The 20929-nt window shown below is 49.4% G+C and overlaps 1 protein-coding gene across 6 annotated transcripts in view; it reads left to right on the top strand.

Moving 5' to 3' along the window:
* Positions 1–20929, top strand: part of ENAH (ENAH actin regulator) — a 799370-nt gene that overhangs the window by 737962 nt on the left and 40479 nt on the right. For all 6 annotated transcript variants that reach the window (XM_086926161.1, XM_086926157.1, XM_086926158.1 and 3 more), the window contains one exon: positions 19689–19746. In XM_086926161.1, coding sequence (XP_086782287.1) covers positions 19689–19746 — 58 coding nt within the window. The remainder of the gene's footprint in view (positions 1–19688; positions 19747–20929) is intronic.

Genomic DNA, 20929 nt, shown 5'->3' with positions numbered 1-20929 from the left:
AGAAGCAGAGTCTTTTATCAGACATTTGAATGACCTGCATTTCAGTGGCAACATAAGTGATACCGAGGTTGATTTTTTTAGATCTAAAGGTCTTCATTAAAGACGGCAATATATGTACATCCCTCTACCGTAAGGCCACTGCAGGAAGTTTGATTCTTGAAGCCAGCGGCTGTCATCCCAAATCTCTTAAGAACAGAATTCCGTACGGGGAACTGCTTTGTATCAAACAAAAATGCACAAGATCTACTGATTTTGAAACAGCAGCCCATGAATCAATGTCTAGGTTCAGAGTACGAGGGTACTCAGACCAAATATTCGAAGAAGCACATGATAAAGTTTGAATACTTCCTAGAACAAATTTTCTTAAAGACAAGAAAAAGACAAGTGCGAGGGAAGACAATACACCCAGATTCATTACAACTTTCTCAAGAGAGTCGAAAGAAGTACACAACATCGTGAAACAGAACTGGCAGATACTAAAATCAGACGTGATTACAGGTAAAGAGTTAGCCTGTTATCCAAAAATCACGTACAGAAAAAATCGCTCACTGAGGGATCTCCTAGTGCACAGTCATTTTGAATCCGTTCCGCACACACCGAGACTGGGAAATTTGACGGATTCTTTCCTTGCCAAAATTGCAAAGCAAGTACCAAACAAACAAGTTACTCAGTCCCAGAGAAATCACTAGTCAGAAAAATCACCAAATTTCTAACGTGTACCACCCCATTCTGGGTTTACGGCCTCATATGTCCATGTAATTTACAATACATAGGCAGCACAATTCACCCAGTAAAGAGGAGAATTTTAGAACATGTCAGGGCAATACAACATCAGGACCCAAACTACCCAGTGACAAGGCACTTTGCGAAAGAACACAGAAGTGATCGGAATCTTCAGCGCTTTTTCTGCCTTAACCAAGTCCCTATCAAGGAAAGAGGCAGAGATGGGGAAATCCAGCTACGCAGTCTTGAGTCGAGATACATTATCGATCTCAATACGACAACTCCCTTTGGGTTAAACACAGAAGAAGAATTACCCATACATTTAGGCCAATGAGTCCCAGCCTATGTGTGTATAAATTCTTTGATTCGTCTGAAAGTAGTACTTGCAAAGCCGAACTCATGATTAATTTTGATTGAATTAATTGGTTGATCATGCATCATGAATAATACACATACATACACATACATACACATACATACACATACATACACATACATACACACACATACACACACATACATACACATACATACATACATACATACATATATATATATATATATATATATATATATATATATATATATATATATATATATATATATATATATATATATATATATAATCACCGCTCAATTTCCCTCTCATCCCTCTCAAGCAAGAGAACGGACCGCACTCAGTGGATAAGGTTAGTTATTCTTTCTCAAATTGTAGCAACAGGACACGTTTCGGCTTCGCGCCTTCCTCTAGCTGTTACTTTCCAGCACAATAATTCTAATTTAAATAAAGTTTTGATTGAATAACATCATTTCCTGTGATAAACAACAACGATGGACTAAAATTCAAGCTAAAGATGCGGCCATCTTTGAGTGTTTTTCAATACCACTGCTTTAAATAACTGGCTTTTTAGGTTTAAAGCATTTTTATTGAGACAAAAAAACATGGGGAAAGGGGAGAGGAGGTTAAGGTCACATACAGTACGATAGAAAAGAAAAAAGGCAACTCAGGAGCGTTGGCAAGGAGCAGTTCGTTGGTCAAGAGGAAAGGCACAGCAAATGAAAGGCGAAAAAATGCAATCTGCGGAACCCCTGTGCGCATATCAACACCCCAATTCTGAGCGATGGAAGCTATTAGCAAACCAACAAGGCACAACCCAATCCCCCCCGTCCCCCATCCCCCCAATAAAGGAAAAAAGAAAGAAAACAATACCCCAACTCCCCCATCCAATGGCCCTGTACTAGGATTATCCGCCCCAAAGAGCCCCCACCCCACCCCCCAGGATCCCGTCCCCCATGCAATCTAGTCCGCCGGGGTCACTGGTGGCGTAAGCCTAAGAAGTCTAAGGTACCTCGGGCAGGTGAGCTCCCGGAACTCGGTGGACAGCAGCGCCAGGAAGGGTTGCCACAGCTCCTCAAATTGGTCTGTCTCCCCAGCCACCGTAAGCGACAACTTCTCCATGCCCAACACATGCCAGAGCCTATGCAACCAACCCGTAATGGAGGGGACAGTGGAGGTGCGCCAGTGGATAAGGATGTTCTGGACCGCAGACCCCAGCGCAATTGCGATCTGTCTACCCCTGCGGGACTTCAGTGGGTACATTAGGTCATTGGGAAGGCCCAGCAAGACATACGCCGGGAAGCGCGGTAGCTCGATCTCAAAGTGCTTATCCACCTCATCCAAAACCTCCTTCCAGTAAGCGGTCAGCACGGGGCAATCCCAAAGAATGTGAGAGAGGGTACCCTCCTGCCCGCAGCCCCGCCAGCACCCCTTGTCAGTGTGTCGATGCATTTCATACAGTCTCTCCGGGGTGTAGTACCAGTAAGTGGACACCTTAGTGAAAGTTTCCGTAAGGCCTGTATGATATGCTGAGTGCCGCGCCCGATATGCAATTTTGTCCCATTCCTTGTGGCTGAGTGTCCTACCCAATTCCCTGTGCCAGCGCTCCCTCCCTGGGTTATAATAGTGAAACGGCGGGGGTTGTAGGTACTTGTACAAATCTGTAATCAGCTTAGCATCGGAGGTCCGGGTCACCAACCACCTCTCGTACGGTGTAATTTGACGAGCAGCGGTGTCACGCACCTGGGGATGGAGGGCCCAATGTCGAACCTGCATATAGCGCAATCTGTCCAGCTCCGTCAGGCCGAATTCCTGCCGAAGTTGCTGAAAAGGAACCACGCCTTCCGGTCCGTAGATTTGGAAGAGCACTCTACAGCCCGCACTCACCCAATGGTAAAAAGCTCCCGGCTCCGTCCCTGGGGAGAAGTCCGGGTTACCGACTATGGGTGTGAACAGCGAGGGGAAGATGGTAAGGTCCCGAACCTCGCAAACTGCATCCGACACCCTCAGGGGGACCTGCGTAACAAAAGAAGCGTAAAGGTTAGGGGGGCGATGCGCGCTGCTCAAGAATGGAACCTCCTGTAGGGTGCGGCCCGCCACCGCCTGGTCTTGAAAAAGCCAGTGTTTGTCGGACTCCCACCTGCTCCACTCCACCAGGTATCGCAGCTGCGCCGCCTGAAAGTACTTACGGAGGTCCGGGATGCCAAGACCCCCCACCTCCGGGGCAAGCGTGGAGAGGACCCTCTTCATCCGCGGCCTTGCCAGACAAAGCGGGAGATGTCAGCCTGCGTCTGTCGTATCCAGCCCACCGGGGGCTGGAGAGGCAGGGCGCGAAAAAGATACAGTATCTGGGGCAGCACCGTCATCTTAACCGCCGCAATTCGTCCCACCCAGGACAGTAGGCCCTTGCTCCAACGGCCAAGCTCCTCCTTGATCTTCCTACTGAGGGAAGTGTAATTGGCCGCAACCATCTCCGGCAATGTGGGAGCCAGCAGGATCCCCAGGTATGGCACCGTAGACGAGGACCACTGCATGGGGAAGAGTCGCTGAAGGTCCCTCCTGGTATCCGCCGCTAGGGACACATCCAATGCCACCGACTTGCTCATATTCATTTTGAAGCCGGCCACACGTGCAAAGGTGTCTAGCTCCTGGATGCAAGCAGGTAACGACCTCCTAGGGTCGTCCAGGGTCAGCAGGACATCGTCCGCATAAAGGCTAACCGTGTGGACATACTGGCCCATCTTGACCCCAATAGCATCCGGGTTGTTGCGAATCCTCTGAGCAAACGGCTCCATGTAGAGGGCGAACAGAAGCGGCGAGAGGGGGCAGCCCTGCCTCGTGCCGCGTTCGATGGCAAAGCCACTGGAGCTACACCCATTGACCCGCACCGACGCTGAAGGATGTTTATAACAGTTGAATACCATGGTGCGGAACTTATCACCGATTCCCAGTTTCCTGAGAACCAGCTCAAGATACGGCCAATGAACTCTGTCGAAGGCCTTCTCCGCATCAACTGACAGCAGCATCCGCTCCCCCGGAATCCGCGAGGCCTTCTCCAGAACATGCGTCACCCGCTTGGTATTGTCGACCGTCTGTCTGCCGGGTACGAAGCCAGCCTGGTCCGCCTCCACCAGTCCGGGGAGGTGCGGGCCCAGTCTGGACGCTAAAATCCCCGTATACAGCTTGAGGTCGACATTTAAAAGCGAAATGGGTCTATACGAACCGCATAAGGCCCAGTCTTTCCCAGGTTTGGGGATTACCGAGACCGTCGCATTCAGGAGATCCGGTGGGATGGCTCCCGGTTCGGAGAAGGAATTAAATAGCCTAGCAAGGACAGGGGCCACCGCCGTGCAAAAAGTCTTATAAAACAGAGACGTGTACCCATCTGGGCCCGGGGCCTTACCATGCTTCAGCCGCGCTATGGCAGAGATTACCTCCTCGACATGGATATCCCGCTCCAGATGGGTCGCCTGAGCAGGATCCAGCACCGGAAGGGCCACTGACTCCAAATAGTCTTCGGCGTCTCGCGGCGAGGAGGGCTCCTCAGCATACAGCGCCTCGTAGAAGCTGCGGAAGGATTCCGCTACCTCTGCGTCACCAGAAACGACTACCCCGTCCGTGCCCACCAGTTCCCTCACAACGCTACGCTGCTGCGCGACCCAGAGCCGGTGTGCCAGGAGCTTGCCACATCTGTCCCCCCCCTGTGTAGAAGGCATGCTTCAAGCGCAAGGCGGCATACTCCGCCCTATCAAGATCCAGTGCCGACAGGAGTTTCCTCGCGGCCTTCAACTGCCTCCACACCCTTGGAGCCCCCGTGCGGCGGTGGACCTGCTCAAGCTTCCGGACCTGAACGGTCAGCTCGTCCCTTTTCCGCTGCCTCTCCCTATTTTCGGCTGAGGAGATGGAAATAAATTCTCCCCGAAGGACCGCCTTCAAAGCCGCCCACTGTGTCGCTTGGGAAGTGTCAGTGTTGCTGTTGTGAGACAAATAATCCTGTATGACCTCCCCAATGTGTTTCACTACAGACTTCTTGTGTAAAAGAGTATCTCGAAGGCGCCATACCCCCCGAGAGGGAGATGCCGCTGGCCACTTGAAAACGCCAGCGACCGGTGCATGGTCAGACAGGGTCAGGACCCCGATGTCTGCCGCTGTGGCGGCAGCGTGCATCGGTCCGCTCACCAGGAGATAGTCCAGCCGTGAGTAAGTTCGGTGTGCGTGTGAAAAGTAAGAGTAGTCCCTATCAGTGGGGTGCATGGAGCGCCAAAGGTCATGGAAGTCCATTTCCGCAATCCGGGCCTTCACAGCCTGGGAAAGTTCCCCCGTTTGCGGAGAGCGCTGCGCCGACCTGTCCATCACAGAATCGAAGACAATATTAAGGTCTCCCCCCCCAAGATGACATGACGGTCGGGAGAGGCAGTGACGTCCACCAACACGGAATCCAAGAAGCGTTCTTGGTGGTCATTTGGGCTATAAATGGAGCCAACCGTGAACGCTATTCCCCCTAAGCGCATGCGATATGCAAGAAGCCTCCCCTTCTGTTCAGCATAATTATACAAAACCTCCCCCCTGAAGGAGCGCGCTAGAAGAATGGCTACCCCCGCGGTCTTGTTCGCTGCCGAAGAGAAGAACTGTGTAGGGTACTTAGCAGAGCGCAGCCTATGGCAATCCCGGGACAGTAAGTGGGTCTCCTGCAAAAGGCATATGTCCGCCTGCGTCCCCTCCAGCAAAGACAAGATCGCCCTGCGCTTCACAGGGTTATTCAGACCCTTGACATTAAGGGTCACTACCTTTAGGGACGACATCCCTCCCTGGGATCAGGAACGCTGTGCAGTGGGCAAGGGATCCGCGGGTGGGGCGCGCAGGGCAGCTGCGCTGGAAAAACCAAAATAGGCCAAGCGTGGGCATTGACAACATTGGACGGGACTTCCCCAACACCAGAACAACCCTTACACCCTCCCATAACACACCCATGGCAACAAGCAAAACACAAACTTAAGCACCCCATTGTCTCAGTCAAGCCCCAAAAACGGGCAAGTCCGTAGAAAAAAAGCAAAGTGGACGTTCAGCCACTCACCTCCATCCGCTCCCTCCCGACCCCCCCCCCGCCCCAAACCCAGCATCGAAGAAGCTAAGAGCATCTCCCCCCGGAGTGAGTGTTAGGCCGTCATGGCCACGCCGATGGAGCCGGCCGAGTCCCTGGCTGCCGTCCTCAAAGCGTCGGCCATGTCCGCCCTGATAGTAGGGGAATCAGGACGCCCTGCGCTAGCCGCTGACTGTCTCCTCGTCGACCTCCGTCTCTCTGAGCGCCTCCATGACGGTGTAGCTCCTTCCTCCTCCGCTGCCGTAAGTCCCAGGACCCCACAAATGTCTTGCAAGGAGCGTAGCTGATGCAGCACCCCATTCCACCGGAAGATCAAGCGGAAGGGATGCCCCCAGGAGTACGGCGTCTTGTGTTCGCGAAGAAAGTCAGTGGCAATCCTGAAGGACCTGCGCTTCTGCAGCGTGATGGCGGACAGGTCTTGATAAAGCGCTACAGGCCGCTCCCGGAAAGTCAGGGGTTGTTTCCTGCGGGCCTCAGTCATGATGCGTTCCTTCAGCGGGAAGTCGGGCAGGAAAGCCAAAATGTCCGGTGGAGGAGCCGATGACTGGCGCTGTCGGCCAACCCTGTGTGCCCTATCAATGCGAACAGGGAAGTCCGCAGCTTCCCCCAGGATCTCCCGGAACAGGCCTTGCAGATAGCCCACCAAGTCGGTCCCTTCGTCCGCGAACGGCACACCCCGCTCCCGGATGTTATTCCTCCGTGATCTGTTCTCAAGGTCCTCAGAGTGGGCTTGGAGCTCAACACACTGCTCCCGGAGGCGGAGGACGTCCTGCTGAAGATGGACTATCTCTTCGTCCCGGCGCTGGGCCACCGTCTCCACTCGCTCGCCGAGGCCCTCCACTTCCCTACGCACCTCACGGACCTCACTGGCCACTTCCCGCTTCAGCGTCTGAAAGTCCTCCTTGAGAGAGCTAAACAGTTCCTCCATAAAGGACCTCGTGACCGGTGGCTCTCCCCCAGTCGCATCCGCCGAGGCCCGGGAAGACCCCGGCGACGGCTGTGTTCTGTCCCGCAGTTGCTGGGCCCTGCCAAGCATGTCCGGCAGGGTGCGGTCCCCCTTCTTCGAGCCGCCTCTCCCAGCCATCGCAGTCGCTGCAATCGATGAGGTCCAGCCACCTCAGGAATGCCCAGTCTCTGGCAAGCGTCCGATTGGGGGGGGTCTCCCCGCAAGCAGAGGCGCTGCGTCACAAGCGACAAAATGGCGGATCAGTCCGGGCACCGCCAGCCGTGGGCGCCCAGCCGGGACGGCACTTGAGAGCTATAGTAGGGGGCTCCCCTTTGGGCACGTCCCACAGAGAGTTAGCCCGGCAGCGGTGGTGGGCACAGACAACCGACAGCAGAGGACTCCAGTGGAGGCCGACAACACCGATCCCTCGGGGACAAAATGGCGGCAGGGCGGGGCAGGGCAGCACTTCAAGCCCGGCGACACCGTCGGGGCCCCCTAGAAACACAGCAATCTGAGAAGGTCCACAGCCAGGTTCATACTGTCACACAAAGGGGCCCAAATGGTCCGACCCCAGCATTGAGTCCGTTGTGTCTCGCTCACGGGACCGGGGCCCACACAGTGCGGTGTGTCGCCGACACAAGTCTAGGCGCCGAAGCACACGTCCAGAGTCCTCCGTGCCGCCGGGTCCCAGCCCGCCGGGCTCCTGTATCCTCCGTCGGGTGACGGGTCAGACTCCCTCCGGATCTTCAGGTTTCAGCACCAGGCCCTGCCGAGGCGTCTGGACAGCACTCCGATTCGCTCCGCCTCCCCGGCTCTCCGTCGTTCCTCGATCTATGATCGGTCTTTTGGGGTGCTTTCCCCGAGGCGATTAGGGCCAAAGCAACATCAACGTGCGCGCCAGGTGCTCCGCTTCACTCCTCTCACACGCTGAGCATCAGCGGGGGGAGAAAAGCGTAAGAAAAGGGCTCGAGCTTAGTTGGGCCGGAGGAGCTACGGGAGGAAGTCAAGTCAAGTCAAGTCATAAAAATTTGTATAGCGCACTACATACCCAGAGGGTTTCAAGGCGCTTAGGAAGGGGAGGAGGATTATTTGTCAAATATCCACGTTTTAAGCTGCTTTCTGAACGCTAGGTGGTTCTGGGTGAGGCGAAGGTAAGCGGGGAGTGAGTTCCATGATTTAGCAGCCAGGTATGAAAAGAATCTGCCTCCCATGGTGGTCTTGTTGATGCGAGGTACAGTGGCGAGGGCTTGGCTGGAAGACCGTAGTTGGCGGGAGGGGGTGTAGAAGGACAGTCGAGAGTTGAGGCAATCTGGTCCGATGTCGTAGAGTGATTTGTGTGCGTGGGTAAGCAGTCGGAAAGTGATCCTCTTATTGACGGGTAGCCAATGGAGGTCTTTAAGGTGACCAGAGATGTGTTCGTTGCGTGGGATGTCTAATATGAGCCTGGCTGATGCGTTTTGGATTCGTTGGAGTTTCTTCTGGAGTTTTGTGGTAGTACCCGCGTAGAGGGTGTTTCCGTAGTCCAGTCGGCTCGCGACCAGAGCGTGGGTGACTGTTTTCCTTGTTTCGGTGGGGAGCCAGCGAAATGTTTTTCTGAGCATGCGAAGAATGTTGAAGCAGGAAGAGGATACGGCGCTGACTTGTCTGTTCATTGAGAGTGAAGAATCCAGGATGACGCCAAGGTTCCGTGCGTGGTCTGTCGGGATGGGTGCATTTCCGAGGGCTTCCGGCCACCAGGAGTCGTCCCATGCAGAGGGGGAAGTACCTAAGATGAGGACTTCTGTTTTGTCTGAGTTCAGTTTCAGACGGCTTTGTTTCATCCATTCGGCAACTTCTTTCATTCCTTCGTGTAGGTTAGTTTTGGCGGTGCTGGGGTCATTGGTGAGAGAAAGGATTAGTTGGGTGTCGTCCGCGTAGGAGATGATGTTGAGGTTGTGTTGGCGTGCGATGGCCGCGAGGGGGCTCATGTATACGTTGAAGAGGGTGGGACTGAGTGAGGATCCTTGAGGTACGCCGCAGATGACTTCAGAGGCCTCGGACTTGAATGGAGGAAGGCGGACTCTCTGGGTTCTTCCGGTGAGGAACGATGTGATCCATTCAAGTGCTTTTCCTTGGATTCCGATGTTATTGAGGCGTTGTAGAAGGGTGCTGTGGCAGACTGTGTCGAATGCTGCAGAGAGGTCGAGGAGGATGAGGGCGACTGTGTCCCCATTGTCCAGTAGAGTTCGAATGTCGTCTGTTGCTGCGATGAGGGCGGTCTCAGTGCTGTGTTTTGCTCGGAAGCCAGATTGTGAGGGGTCGAGGGATTTGTTGGCTTCGAGGAAAGCGGCGAGCTGGTTGTTGACGGCTTTCTCGATGACTTTGGCGGGGAATGGAAGAAGCGAGATGGGGCGGTAATTTTTGAGTTCGGTGGGGTCCGCTGTTGGTTTTTTCAGAAGGGCGGTGAGTTCAGCGTGTTTCCAGTCTTCTGGGAAGGTAGCGGAGTTGAAGGAGCAGTTGATGACGTCTCGGAGGTGCGGTGCTATGACGGAGTCTGCTTTGTTGAAGATGTGGTGGGGGCATGGGTCTGTGGGGGATCCTGAGTGGATGGAATTCATCAGGCGGATGGTGTCCTCAATGGAGATTGGGTTCCAAGCGTTAAGGGTGTTCACGGGGGGAAGATGGTCAGCAGATGGTAGGGTGGGTTGGTTTTCGGGTTGGTTGTCAAAGCTGTTGTGGATGTCTGCAATCTTGTTGTGGAAAAAAGAGGCTAGGGAGTCGCAGAGGGTTTGAGAGGGGGTGATGTCGTTGGAGTTGGCCGAGGGATTGGAAAATTCCTTGACGATGTTGAAAAGTTCCTTGCTGTTGTGGGCGTTGTTGTCAAGTCGATCCTTGAATGCTGTTTTCTTGGCTTTTCGGATTAGTTGGTGGTGAGTGCGGGTGGCGCTTTTGAAGGCGTTTTTCGTGCTGGTGGTTGGGTCTCTTTTCCAGGCTTTTTCAAGGGAGCGGCAGAGTTTCTTGGACTTCTTGAGATCATCGTTGAACCATGAGGCTTTCTTGCTGCCAGGTTTGCTTTGACGTTTTTTCAGTGGAGCTAAGGTGTCGGCGGTGTTGGATAACCATAGGGTGAGGTTGGCGGCGGCTACGTTGGCGTTAGAAGAGAGGGCTGGGGAGTTTCGAAGGAGCGATGTGGAGATTTGGTCCGTGGTGATTTTGTTCCAGTTTCTTTGCAGGGTAGGTTGGGAGTGGTTGATGGGTTTCGGCTTGTTGTAGATGAAGTGAACGCAGCTGTGGTCGGTCCAGAGGAGATCCGTAGTGTGGCTGAAGGAGACATGATTGCTGGATGTGAAGACGGGGTCGAGTGTGTGACCTGCGATGTGGGTGGGGGAAGTGACTAGTTGTTTAAGTCCGAGGTTGGCGAGGTTATCCAGGAGGGTGGTGGTGTTGCGGTCGTTGGTCTTTTCAAGGTGAAAGTTGAGGTCTCCCAGAAGGATGTAATCTTTGGAGGGGAGCGCGTGTGGGGTGATGAAGTCCGTGATGTCTTCACTGAATTTTGCGCGGGGTCCTGGTGGTCTGTAGAGGAGGGTGCCTCTGAGTGTGGTCTTGGGATCGATGTGGATCTGGAAGTGAAGGTGTTCGGAGTTGGCAAGGTTGGCGTCAGAGCTGGTTGAGATGCGGATAGATTTTTTGTGGACGATGGCGATTCCTCCTCCTGTATGGCTGGTACGGTCTTTGCGGGTGATCTTATAGTCTTCAGGGATGGCAATGGTGATGTCTGGGGCGGAGGAAGCATTCATCCATGTTTCCGTAAGGAAGGCGATGTCCGGAGAAATGGTGTCTAGTAGATTCCATAGATCAATGGCGTGCCTGTGCACCGAACGGGTGTTGAGAAGGATGCATTGTAGGTGGTTGCGGTCGGGAATCTGTGGTGTGGTCGCAGCAGAGATGTTGTCGGTGCCACTGAAATTGCAGGAGTAGCAGGAGAAAGGTCCATGAGTGTGTCCAGGGGCGGCTAGGACGCAGTTGGGAGTGCGACCGGGGTTAAGAGCTAGGAGGGTGGCGGCATCGTAGGTAATGCGGTAGGGCTGGGCAGCACGGGGGGCAGGGGGTCTGGCGCTGGGCGCGGTCCAGGCGCGGACGGGCGTAGACGGGCTTACCTTTGGCGCACCTTCGGCGCGGATTGGGCGCGGTCGCTGCGCGTGGACGCTGCGCGCGGGAACTCCTGTCATATATGGATGGTGGAGGGGGAGGGGCGAGGGCGTCTCAGCTGGGAGGCGGGGCGGGCTACGGAGGACAACAATCGCCAAAATGGAGGCGGAGGGGTCTGAGCGCCGATAGCGCTTGGTGAGAACGCAAATGCTGGGATAAACTTGGCCAAATATAGCCAATGCAGATAACGCTGGCAAATTAAAATCAAAGATATGCAAAGCGGCGGTCAAAACACACAGCTGGCAGTAGTTATGGGCAAGGCGCTGCTAGTACGATACCACGGTTTCAGGGGAGCGACCACTCTGCTGCCCCCGCCATCTTGGCCACGCCCCCATAACTGGCTTTTTAAACACATGAAACAAGATGAAAAGAAAATATCGAGCCCTGGATGGGCATAGTCAAACATGATAAATCATTTTGTTGAAACATGCTAAGGATTCATTCTTCTCGAAATTATTTGTCATTTTGTAATCATAAAGAAAAGGTATCTCACCCAAAATCATCACATTTACAAATACATTTTTAAAAATTAAAAAGTAATCACTCTTCATTTTTTCCAACCATTATTCAGGATGCATGATCAATAAATATATATATATGTATATGTATATGTATATGTATGTGTGTATATATGTGTATATATGTATGTGTATATATGTATGTGTATATATGTATGTGTATATATGTATGTGTATATGTGTATATGTGTATATGTGTATATGTGTATATATGTGTGTATATATATGTATATATATGTATATATGTATATGTATGTGTATATATATGTATATATATATGTGTGTATATATATATATGTATATATATATATGTATATATGTGTGTGTATATATATATGTGTATATATATGTGTGTATATATATATGTATATATATGTGTGTATATATATATATATATATATGTGTGTATATATATATATGTATATATATATGTGTGTATATATGTATATATATATGTGTGTGTATATATATATATATATATATATATATATATATATATATATATATATATATATATATATATATATATATATATATATATATATATATATATATATATATATATATATATATGTTATGTTAAAATTATTTGTACCGCGCTCGGTCACCGGACGGTTTCATGGCGCTCATAACAAATGCGGAGGGCAGGAACGGGGGTTACTCAAATGCTGACTGGAAGAGGAACGTTTTTAGCTTCCTACAAAAGCAGTTTTAAGTAGGGCAATGTCGGAAAGCAGACGGGAGGGAATTCCAGATTTTGGGGGCCAAAAAAGAAAAACAGACCACCGTGTTTTTGCGTTTGATTTTAGGAATGACTAAAAGGTTGTGTGAGGTAGAGCGGAGATCTCTCAAGGACACATCGCTTCAAACTAGAAGAGATGAAGACAGGAGCTTGATCAGACAGAGCTTTGAATATCGTGCAACCAAGTTTGAAGGTGCAACGCTTAGCCACCGGGAGCCAATGCAGGCTCCGCAACAGCGGCGAAACGTGCTGGTGCTTGGGCTGATGGTAGACTAAGCGTGCTGTCTGATTTTGCACCAGCTGCAACCTGTGGAGATGGTATGCATTAATTCCCACGTACAGAGTGTTGGCATAGTCAATTCTGGACAGAACGAGGGCCATGATAACAAGGATAAGTGCATCTCTGGTGAGGAACCTACTGATCTTACGTATCCTACGCAGATGGAAAAAGCAGGATGACGTGATGGCACTAATCTGGGGCCTCATGGATAGATCACCAGAAATGACTACGCCAAGGCTCTTCACAGAGTTGACTGGGCAAGGAGGAGGCCCTAGTGAGGGAGGCCAAAAGCTCTATCGTCTAGCAGCTGGAAGATTTCGAGCTGGTGTTTCACCATTGACCGAGTATTGAGGTATATCACGGTCAATGGAGTAGCCCCTAATGTTGACGTTTTGCGGCGAGATGATATCGGCTCAGAGCATAGGGAAGGAGTCTCTGAGACAAGAGTATCCGGCTAAACAAAAATACCACAATCCAGGGCTGCCCTAGCAGCACGGGCCTGTAAGGGCACCGTGCGGCGAAGCATTAAAAGGTCAGCAGGAGAATAGGTAATGGATTTGGAATTATAACTGGCCCCGGGGCCCGGTCGGCAGCGGACGGGCGCAGACTGGCTTAACTTAGGCGCAACTTCGGCGCGAAGTTGGCGCTCCCGCTGCGCTAGTCTGCTGCGCTTCTGCCAGGTCACCATTTTATACTAACCAGTGAGTGAGCCACTAGACCGCTAACCTGCGAGGTGGAGGGGCAAGGCGGAAGTGGTGTCAGGAGCAGGAAATGTCGCTCGACTAGAGGACCCTCCGCAAAAACGGTACAATGCCAGGGCGGAACTGGGTCAAGAGCGTTGAAAAAACAGGTAAGCAAGCTCTAGTACCCTTAAGCACAGAACACAGAACAAATTTGTACAATCAAGATTATATTTCCACACAGCTATTAAAATCATCTTTTTTAAAAAGATCAGCGAAATGAGCACACACCCGCAGCCTAAATCCCCGCATTTATCAGAGGAAAGGTGCAGCTGTTGCGCCTAAAATAGGGAAATATCTGCAGCCACTAGACCGTTAACCTGCGAGGTTTAGGGGCAGGGCGGAAGTGGTGTCAGGAGCAGGAAATGGTGCTCGACTAGATATACATATATACATACACACACATACATATATACATATGTATATGTGTATATATATATATATATATATATATATATATATATATATGTGTGTGTGTGTGTGTATATATGTATATGTATGTGTATATATATTTATTTTGTGGGGGAGACTTGTCTTAAATGGGTGGTAAAGGCATACTTTGTAAATGCATATGTGTTGTAAAAACATGCATTGTAAAGGTTTAACGTGGTAAAAACCACTTTGTAAAGGATGTTTCTGTCTCAAATGAGTGAGTCACTTGCAGACAGCGGCATCCCTGCTATGCGACTGGGCTTTTACATCAATGTGCCCAGCTCCCTCCTGGAGGCCTTGCAGTACCTCCTCTGATAGGGGCATTTTGGTAGGCTCCTAGCTGTAGATTCCCCACCTCTTGAATATTCGGAATACCTCAGCATGACAAAAGGTGATAGTGTGTCTCTGCACTGACAGTTTCGTGAATAACATGCAGGGCCTATAAAGGCCACAGACCTGCTCGCTCTAGTCAGTTCTTTCTTTTTGGGCCTCTGAACGCAGATCCAGAGCTTCTCTTGTCTGAGACTAATTTTGTCGGTTATTTAAAAAAATATTCTACTCTATGCAACAGATGTCACCCTCTAAAACCGGTGTTAAGCCCTGTAGGACTGTTGCAAACTGACGTCTATGACCGCTCCCAATCAGGTATGCCTATGTTATCCGATGGGGACATCCAGGTGCAGATTACTTACCTTAGAATTATCCCCAGGTGTCCGACTGGATCACAAGTAACTTGTCTGGCGTCTGCCCACTACTCTGGGTGTCAAACTCCTAGGCAATCAGGGAACTAGAGGCAAAACTTTACTTTGTCAAGCATAAACAGATGCAGCTCTAGATGTCTCCAACTCCTGCTCCAAGTTGAAAGCTAGGTCTCGCTCCCGGACTCAATGGAGCCGCTTCGAGGCCGGTCCTATTCACGCTCCAGATCCTTTGGTAAGCATAAAAGACATAAGTCAAAGCAGAGGCCCACTCCTTCACGCCATTCCCACTCCCCTGTCAAAGTGCGTCTGTGATGCCAACAGTCCTGTTCTACCCCTGAAGTCTGCTGACTTTAGAGCATATTCCACAGGTGGTTCCAGCATAACCAGAGTTTTTGGTGCCTTCAGCCACCCTGCACCAAGTGTTTCGCTCAGACATGTTCAAGCTCTTTGGTTCTTTACTGACTCCCTCTGGTGCACATTCGGGCTACATGGGGCCAAGCGGCCTACCACCTTAATTACCGTTGGTGGGTTCGCCCTCTGCACTAGCTGAACTCTCTCTACCTATTTTGCTTTCTGCTGCAGTTCCGTTGCTACCCTTACCCAAGCCTGGGCACGTTGATGCTGACTTTGGTGGCCCCATTGTCCTTTCCAGCCATGTTCTGAATTCTACCAACGCCTCCACTGAATTAGTCTGAGGTTTCTGCTCTTTCCTTACCACCAGGCGGGGTGCAATCCTTACACTCTATTTTTGGCACAGTCTCTACAATCCTGATTAGGGAGATGAGTTTGCTCAGCCCCATGCCGATGACATTTAGTATGAGGACTTCCAAGATGCTTGTGGGCTAGACACCTACCTAGTGTTGCCTTTTTCTACCCTTTTGTACCAGCCACAGAAAAATCTGCCTCGTGAGCTGTGGTCATGTGCAGGGCGGCTAAAGTCCTTGACCTTCAACTCTCCTCTAAGGAGGTCAAAACAAACGTCCTGACTAGAGTCCTGCAACACCTTCCGAGCCTCTCCTCCCCTTCATTGAGGCCTTGACTGATACCCTCTAGGGGCCTGGGCTAAGCCGTGTACCGGCCCTCCAGTTAACTGGTAGTTTGCCAGGTACTACCCCCTTGCCCCGGGTGACCTGGCTTTTCTCAGCACTCCTCTCATGAGCGTTTTGTGGTGCAAGCTTCCACTAGCCGTCCCAGTTCTAACAATTTTCCTACCACTCCTGACAGGGAATCGAAGAGTGGAGACTTTTGGAAAATGCTTGTTCTCCTCTGCTAGTTTGGTTCTGTGATTCATCAACACCTCCTGTTTACAAGCGGTTTTACTCATGCCCTCTGGGAATCTATGGCACAAGTCCTCCCCACTGTTCCAGAAGGCCTTTGCCCCATTTTATGATCCACTGGTTTAACGGACGTCAAATCCTCCTTAATTGACATGCCACACAATGGGACTCGCTTGTTCGGGGACCAGGCTAACTCAGGTCTTGAAAGTTAAATAGAGTAGGGCAGCAGCTTGCACTCTGCTTCTTTCAACCCAGACTTGACTGCCACAATTACAGCGTTCCTTTTATGGCTGCAGCAGAGGCATTACCTATTGCCAGTCTATCCCACCCCAACAGTTTAGTGGGAGAGGATGTGTTACCCCCTGTGGCCAATGTCAACATGCTGCTCAGTCTGCCACTTCCCTCCCCTACTCCCACGCTTAAGGGTAATGGCCACCTGGTGAGAGGCAGAATCCACTGAATCTATCTAGGCTGGCAGGCAATCACATCAGACAAGTGGATCCTCCAGATTGTCACAAAGGTTACACTTTAAACTTAAATTCGTCCCCACTGCACCTTCCAACTTCTTACCCAATGACTGACCATCTCATCATTTTGTTGCAGGAGATGCATCCCCTTTTTGCCGAAGTCTATTGAGAGGCTGATAGTGCCAGAAGTAGGATGTGATGGTTGTTCCCGCTACTTTCTAGTGCCCAAGAAGGATGGAGGTCTTCGGCCTATCCTAGATCAGTGTTCTCCCAATTTCTTCCTCCAAAAGGAGAAATTAATAAAGCTCACCCTGGCCCAGGTCTCGTCTGCCCTTGACCCTGGAGACTGGATGGTGGTGTTTGGCCTGCAGGAGGCCTATTCCCATTGTGTTGGCCCATAGGTTGGCCCATCAACACTACCTGTGGATTTTGTTGGGAGTAGAACATATACAATTTTCTGCCCTCCCCTTTAGTCTCACCTGCACCTCGTGTGTGTTTACGAAAGTGATGGTGGTGGTGGCAGTGAATCTTCGTAAGTCAGGGTGCCAGTCTTTTGCATACTGTCAACTACCTCCAGACCACGGCGGACCTCCTGTCTTCTTTGGGGTTCACTATCAACAAAAACAGTCACACCTGACTCCTCTGATACTTACTTTCACTGGGGCCATTCTTGACATGGTTCAGTTTTGTGCTGAGAGTGCAGGACATTCGGACTATGATACTGATCTCTCGGCCTCGGTCCTGGATTTCTGAGTGGTAGACTCTGAGCCTTCTGGGTCTGATGGCCATGTGCATCCCACTGGTCGAGCACGCCAGGTAGCATAAGTGTGCTCTGCAGAGTGATTTGAAGTCCCAAGAGGAAGAGGGTCTCCATCATGGAAAAGGGGCTCCATCGTTTGGATCCCAAGAGGGCGCTCAGCTTCCACATCGATTACCCAAAAGACCACCGGGTGGAGGATCAGCTCTTTGTGGGGCTCCCCGGAGTGAAAAAAGGTAAGGCTGTCTGGAAGTGTAACCTCTCTCTCTCGATTGTTCACTGCATGTTGCGCATTGGCGGAGAAGCAGCCAATACCCTATACCCCTAGCAGCGTTCTTGTTCTAGACATCTGCCAGGTGGCTACATTGGTGTCCCTCCATATGTTTGCGAAGCACTGTTATCTGGACAGCCAAGTCTGCTGAGAAGGGCTCTTTTCCCACTCAGTCCTGCAGGACTTTCTGCTTTGAGTCTATCTACATTCTTCTTCCCTTTGGTACTGCTTTGGTATCCATGCAAAGGGCCTGGTACATGCTGCTCGTAGTGTCTATCAAAAGAATAAATTACTTACCTTTGGTAACACTCTTGCGGATGGAGACTCTGTTACTGATTGATTCCTCACTGACCCTCTCATCTTCCCCTTTGTGGTTGGACTCTATCCATTAATAAGATTTCAAGTATAGGAATCTGCACACTGCTCTACGGATTTACTTTTGGGGCCCCACACCTGGAGGCATGGACAGTCTTGAAAGCAACTGATGTCAATGTAACTGTATAGGCCCTACACATCATTTCCAGAGCAGAACGGTGACAGTGCAGAGCCACACAGTTCCATCTTCTTGTGTGCTGATACTTCTATTTTCTGAGCTAACATCCTTGTTTAAGTTGTCCGTAGTTTTCAGATTTTGGAAGGGCTAGACATATTTTTCCATTTGTAGTTGTCATTCTGCATTGGGAACCTAAACTGGTTTAGACATCTTTGAGCTATTCATTTGAGCGACTACATAGTTGCCAATTGAGGCTTTTAATGTTTAAAACAGTTCTCCTTATTGCGCTTAAATCAGTGAGGCCGGTTGGTGATTTGCAAGTGCGGAGTGCACTCCCTCCTTTTTCCCCCGGCAAGGTGGTTCTTAGAACCGCTTTGCTGCTCAATCTAATGACCTCTCTGCATCTGGATTAGTAGCCTGTCTCTTTTTTACCCCCTGCGGCACCCACATCCCACCAAGGAGGTGGAGAGATTACACCTGCTAGATCCAAAAAGGGCAGTTTTAATATTGACCATACCAAAGATTCTATGGCCGATTACGAGCTGTTTGTAGGGCCCTCGGCAACAAGAATGGATATTGAGATGGATCGTCTTATGCATTAAAATGTGTTGCGCTCTACTACGTAAAGAACCATCTAAGGGCATCTAGGCCCATTTCACAGGGGCCAAGTCCATCACTGCATTAGCGATGGTATTTCTGGTGGTCGAAATGTGTAAAGCGGCAACATGTGCATCCCTTCATAGTTTTGCTAAGGACTCCTGCTTAGATTCAGAAGCTCAATAGGCCATTTTGCTCGTTCTCTCCTCCAGGACTTTCTCTGTTTCTGGACGGTACTCCATCTACCAGAAACAGATTCCTCACCGATCCCTCCCACATCCCAGTCTTGAAGGATGATCATAAATATGCCAGGTTAATAATGTACCATGATGTTTAGATGCAGTGCACCTTAACAGGATCGTCCTTCAGCCTCATTGCCATAGAAAATAATATAGATGGGAACTGAAATCAGGGTGCTGTGGAGGCTGCTTTATGGTTCCAGTGATGTTGCAGTGGCGGTTCTGGTGCCAGTATGGCACCAGTGCCGCAGCCTTCTTGGAAGTGCTGTGGAAATATTTCTGGATCCAGTTTGGCACCTTGGATATTCAAAAGGTGTGAAATCTGCAAGTAGATTGAGGGATAGGTAGAATGTTCATTGTTTCCAGGTATTCAAAACCATCACAATATAAAAACCACAGTAAAAATAAAATACATAGCGTGATCATTCAATAAATAAAACAGCATGCTAATCTGTTGGGGACCGGTAGGTTTTTGTTTTTGGGAACCAGGTACTATGGTTCTGGATAATTCCAAATATTTTGGTTACTCCTGACCCGTCCTTGTCCTGAAATCAAGATGCGAAACCAAGAATGCACAATCCAAGTGTAAAAAAAGGTGCTCCCAACTCGTGATCACAGTGACAAATTAACAAACCCAGAACACGAGTGTTGTACATATGAACGGAATGATGCACAGGTTTTTTTCTTGGTTACAACACAAGTGAAGCGCAATTAGTTCTTAAATGATTCAACTTTATTTAAACCTACAGATACCAGCCATTGTTAGTTTTGGTGCTGGTCATGGTGCAACACATCCAATTTTTAATATTAGTTAAATAGTATTAGTGCTCTAACTTGTGCAAGTAACCCTTGCTCATCAAATATTCTTGTCAATTGCAGGATATTTTAGAAGAAATGAGAAAAGAATTAACGAAACTTAAAGAAGAACTAATTGATGGTAAGTGTAGGTTTATAAATAAATTAATATTTTGGATTTGGTCTGTAGGCTTAAAGGCAAATGTCTGTCTCATATCGTTTAGTTTCATAAAAATGACTTTATTACTTTTTTGTATTTTCCGGTTTAATTTTGTTTCACTCAATGAGAGCAAACCTATGAAATAAACGCGTATAGTCGCAGTTTTTCTGAACAGACTTGATAGAAGTCCATCTGTTTATTTATGTAGACTTCATTTTACATAGTTCCCTCAAAAAATTGAGGTTTTTTTTTTAAACAATGAAATCAGATTGTACCTTTTTAGAATGTTTGCTGCACTAATATCCTGTTGTGAGTAACTTGCATCCAACTTGAAGTAGAATCTTAGGAACATTTTAACAAAAACTGAGGCATTTGCGCATACTCTGAACTCACCTGCATTCCTTTAGTGTCACATTTTTCCTCTGCTCTGTGATTGTCATGTGCTGTTAATCAGTTTTCAATTGGATTGTAAAAACAAATACGAATTGAATGTTCAAGTGCCTCTGAAATCTGATTCAGGTGTGCCTGATTTCGGGATGGACCTTTCTGACCCCAATGGTAACTTTGAAGGATTTGTGTTTATTACGTATTCTCAACCCTTCACAGGACTAAAGTGCTGGCCGGCCAGCTTGTTATATATTCTACAGAGGTGGAAGTGATTGCATTAAGAGCCCTCAGTTTTCTTCCAGGGGATACTCATCAATAGTCCTAAGCATTAGAATATTCCCGAGTATGCGCGGGACCCCGGAAACACTATATTATATGTGCCCCACATATATATAACCATATATATATATATAAAAATAAGCAATTGCAGCCTAATAAACTCTAGAGCTGAATCATGCTGTAAAGAATTTCCACCATACATGAATAACGTGCATTAGAAACATGAGAAACAACCATAAAGTTTGTTTTGGAACTGTTTTAATGCTCAGAAAACAGTAGAAATTCTTATAAAACACTGAAAGCATAGGAAGCGCCCAGGCTGCATTGCAAACACAGTCTAAAAAGACTGAAAAGCTAACCTGTAGCTGCATGCAATAAACTGACACCGTGCCTTTAAGGCACTCCTGACCCCCAGCTTCCCATAATGCCTCAGGGGTGACAGGTCAGTGGTTCTTTCCGGCCCCTTCTGGAAGGATCCTGGCAACACAGCTCCACTCTT

Source organism: Lissotriton vulgaris, chromosome 6 (genome assembly GCF_964263255.1).
Source record: "Lissotriton vulgaris chromosome 6, aLisVul1.2, whole genome shotgun sequence".
Lineage (NCBI taxonomy): Eukaryota > Metazoa > Chordata > Amphibia > Caudata > Salamandridae > Lissotriton > Lissotriton vulgaris.
This window is presented reverse-complemented; position numbering and strand designations above follow the sequence as displayed.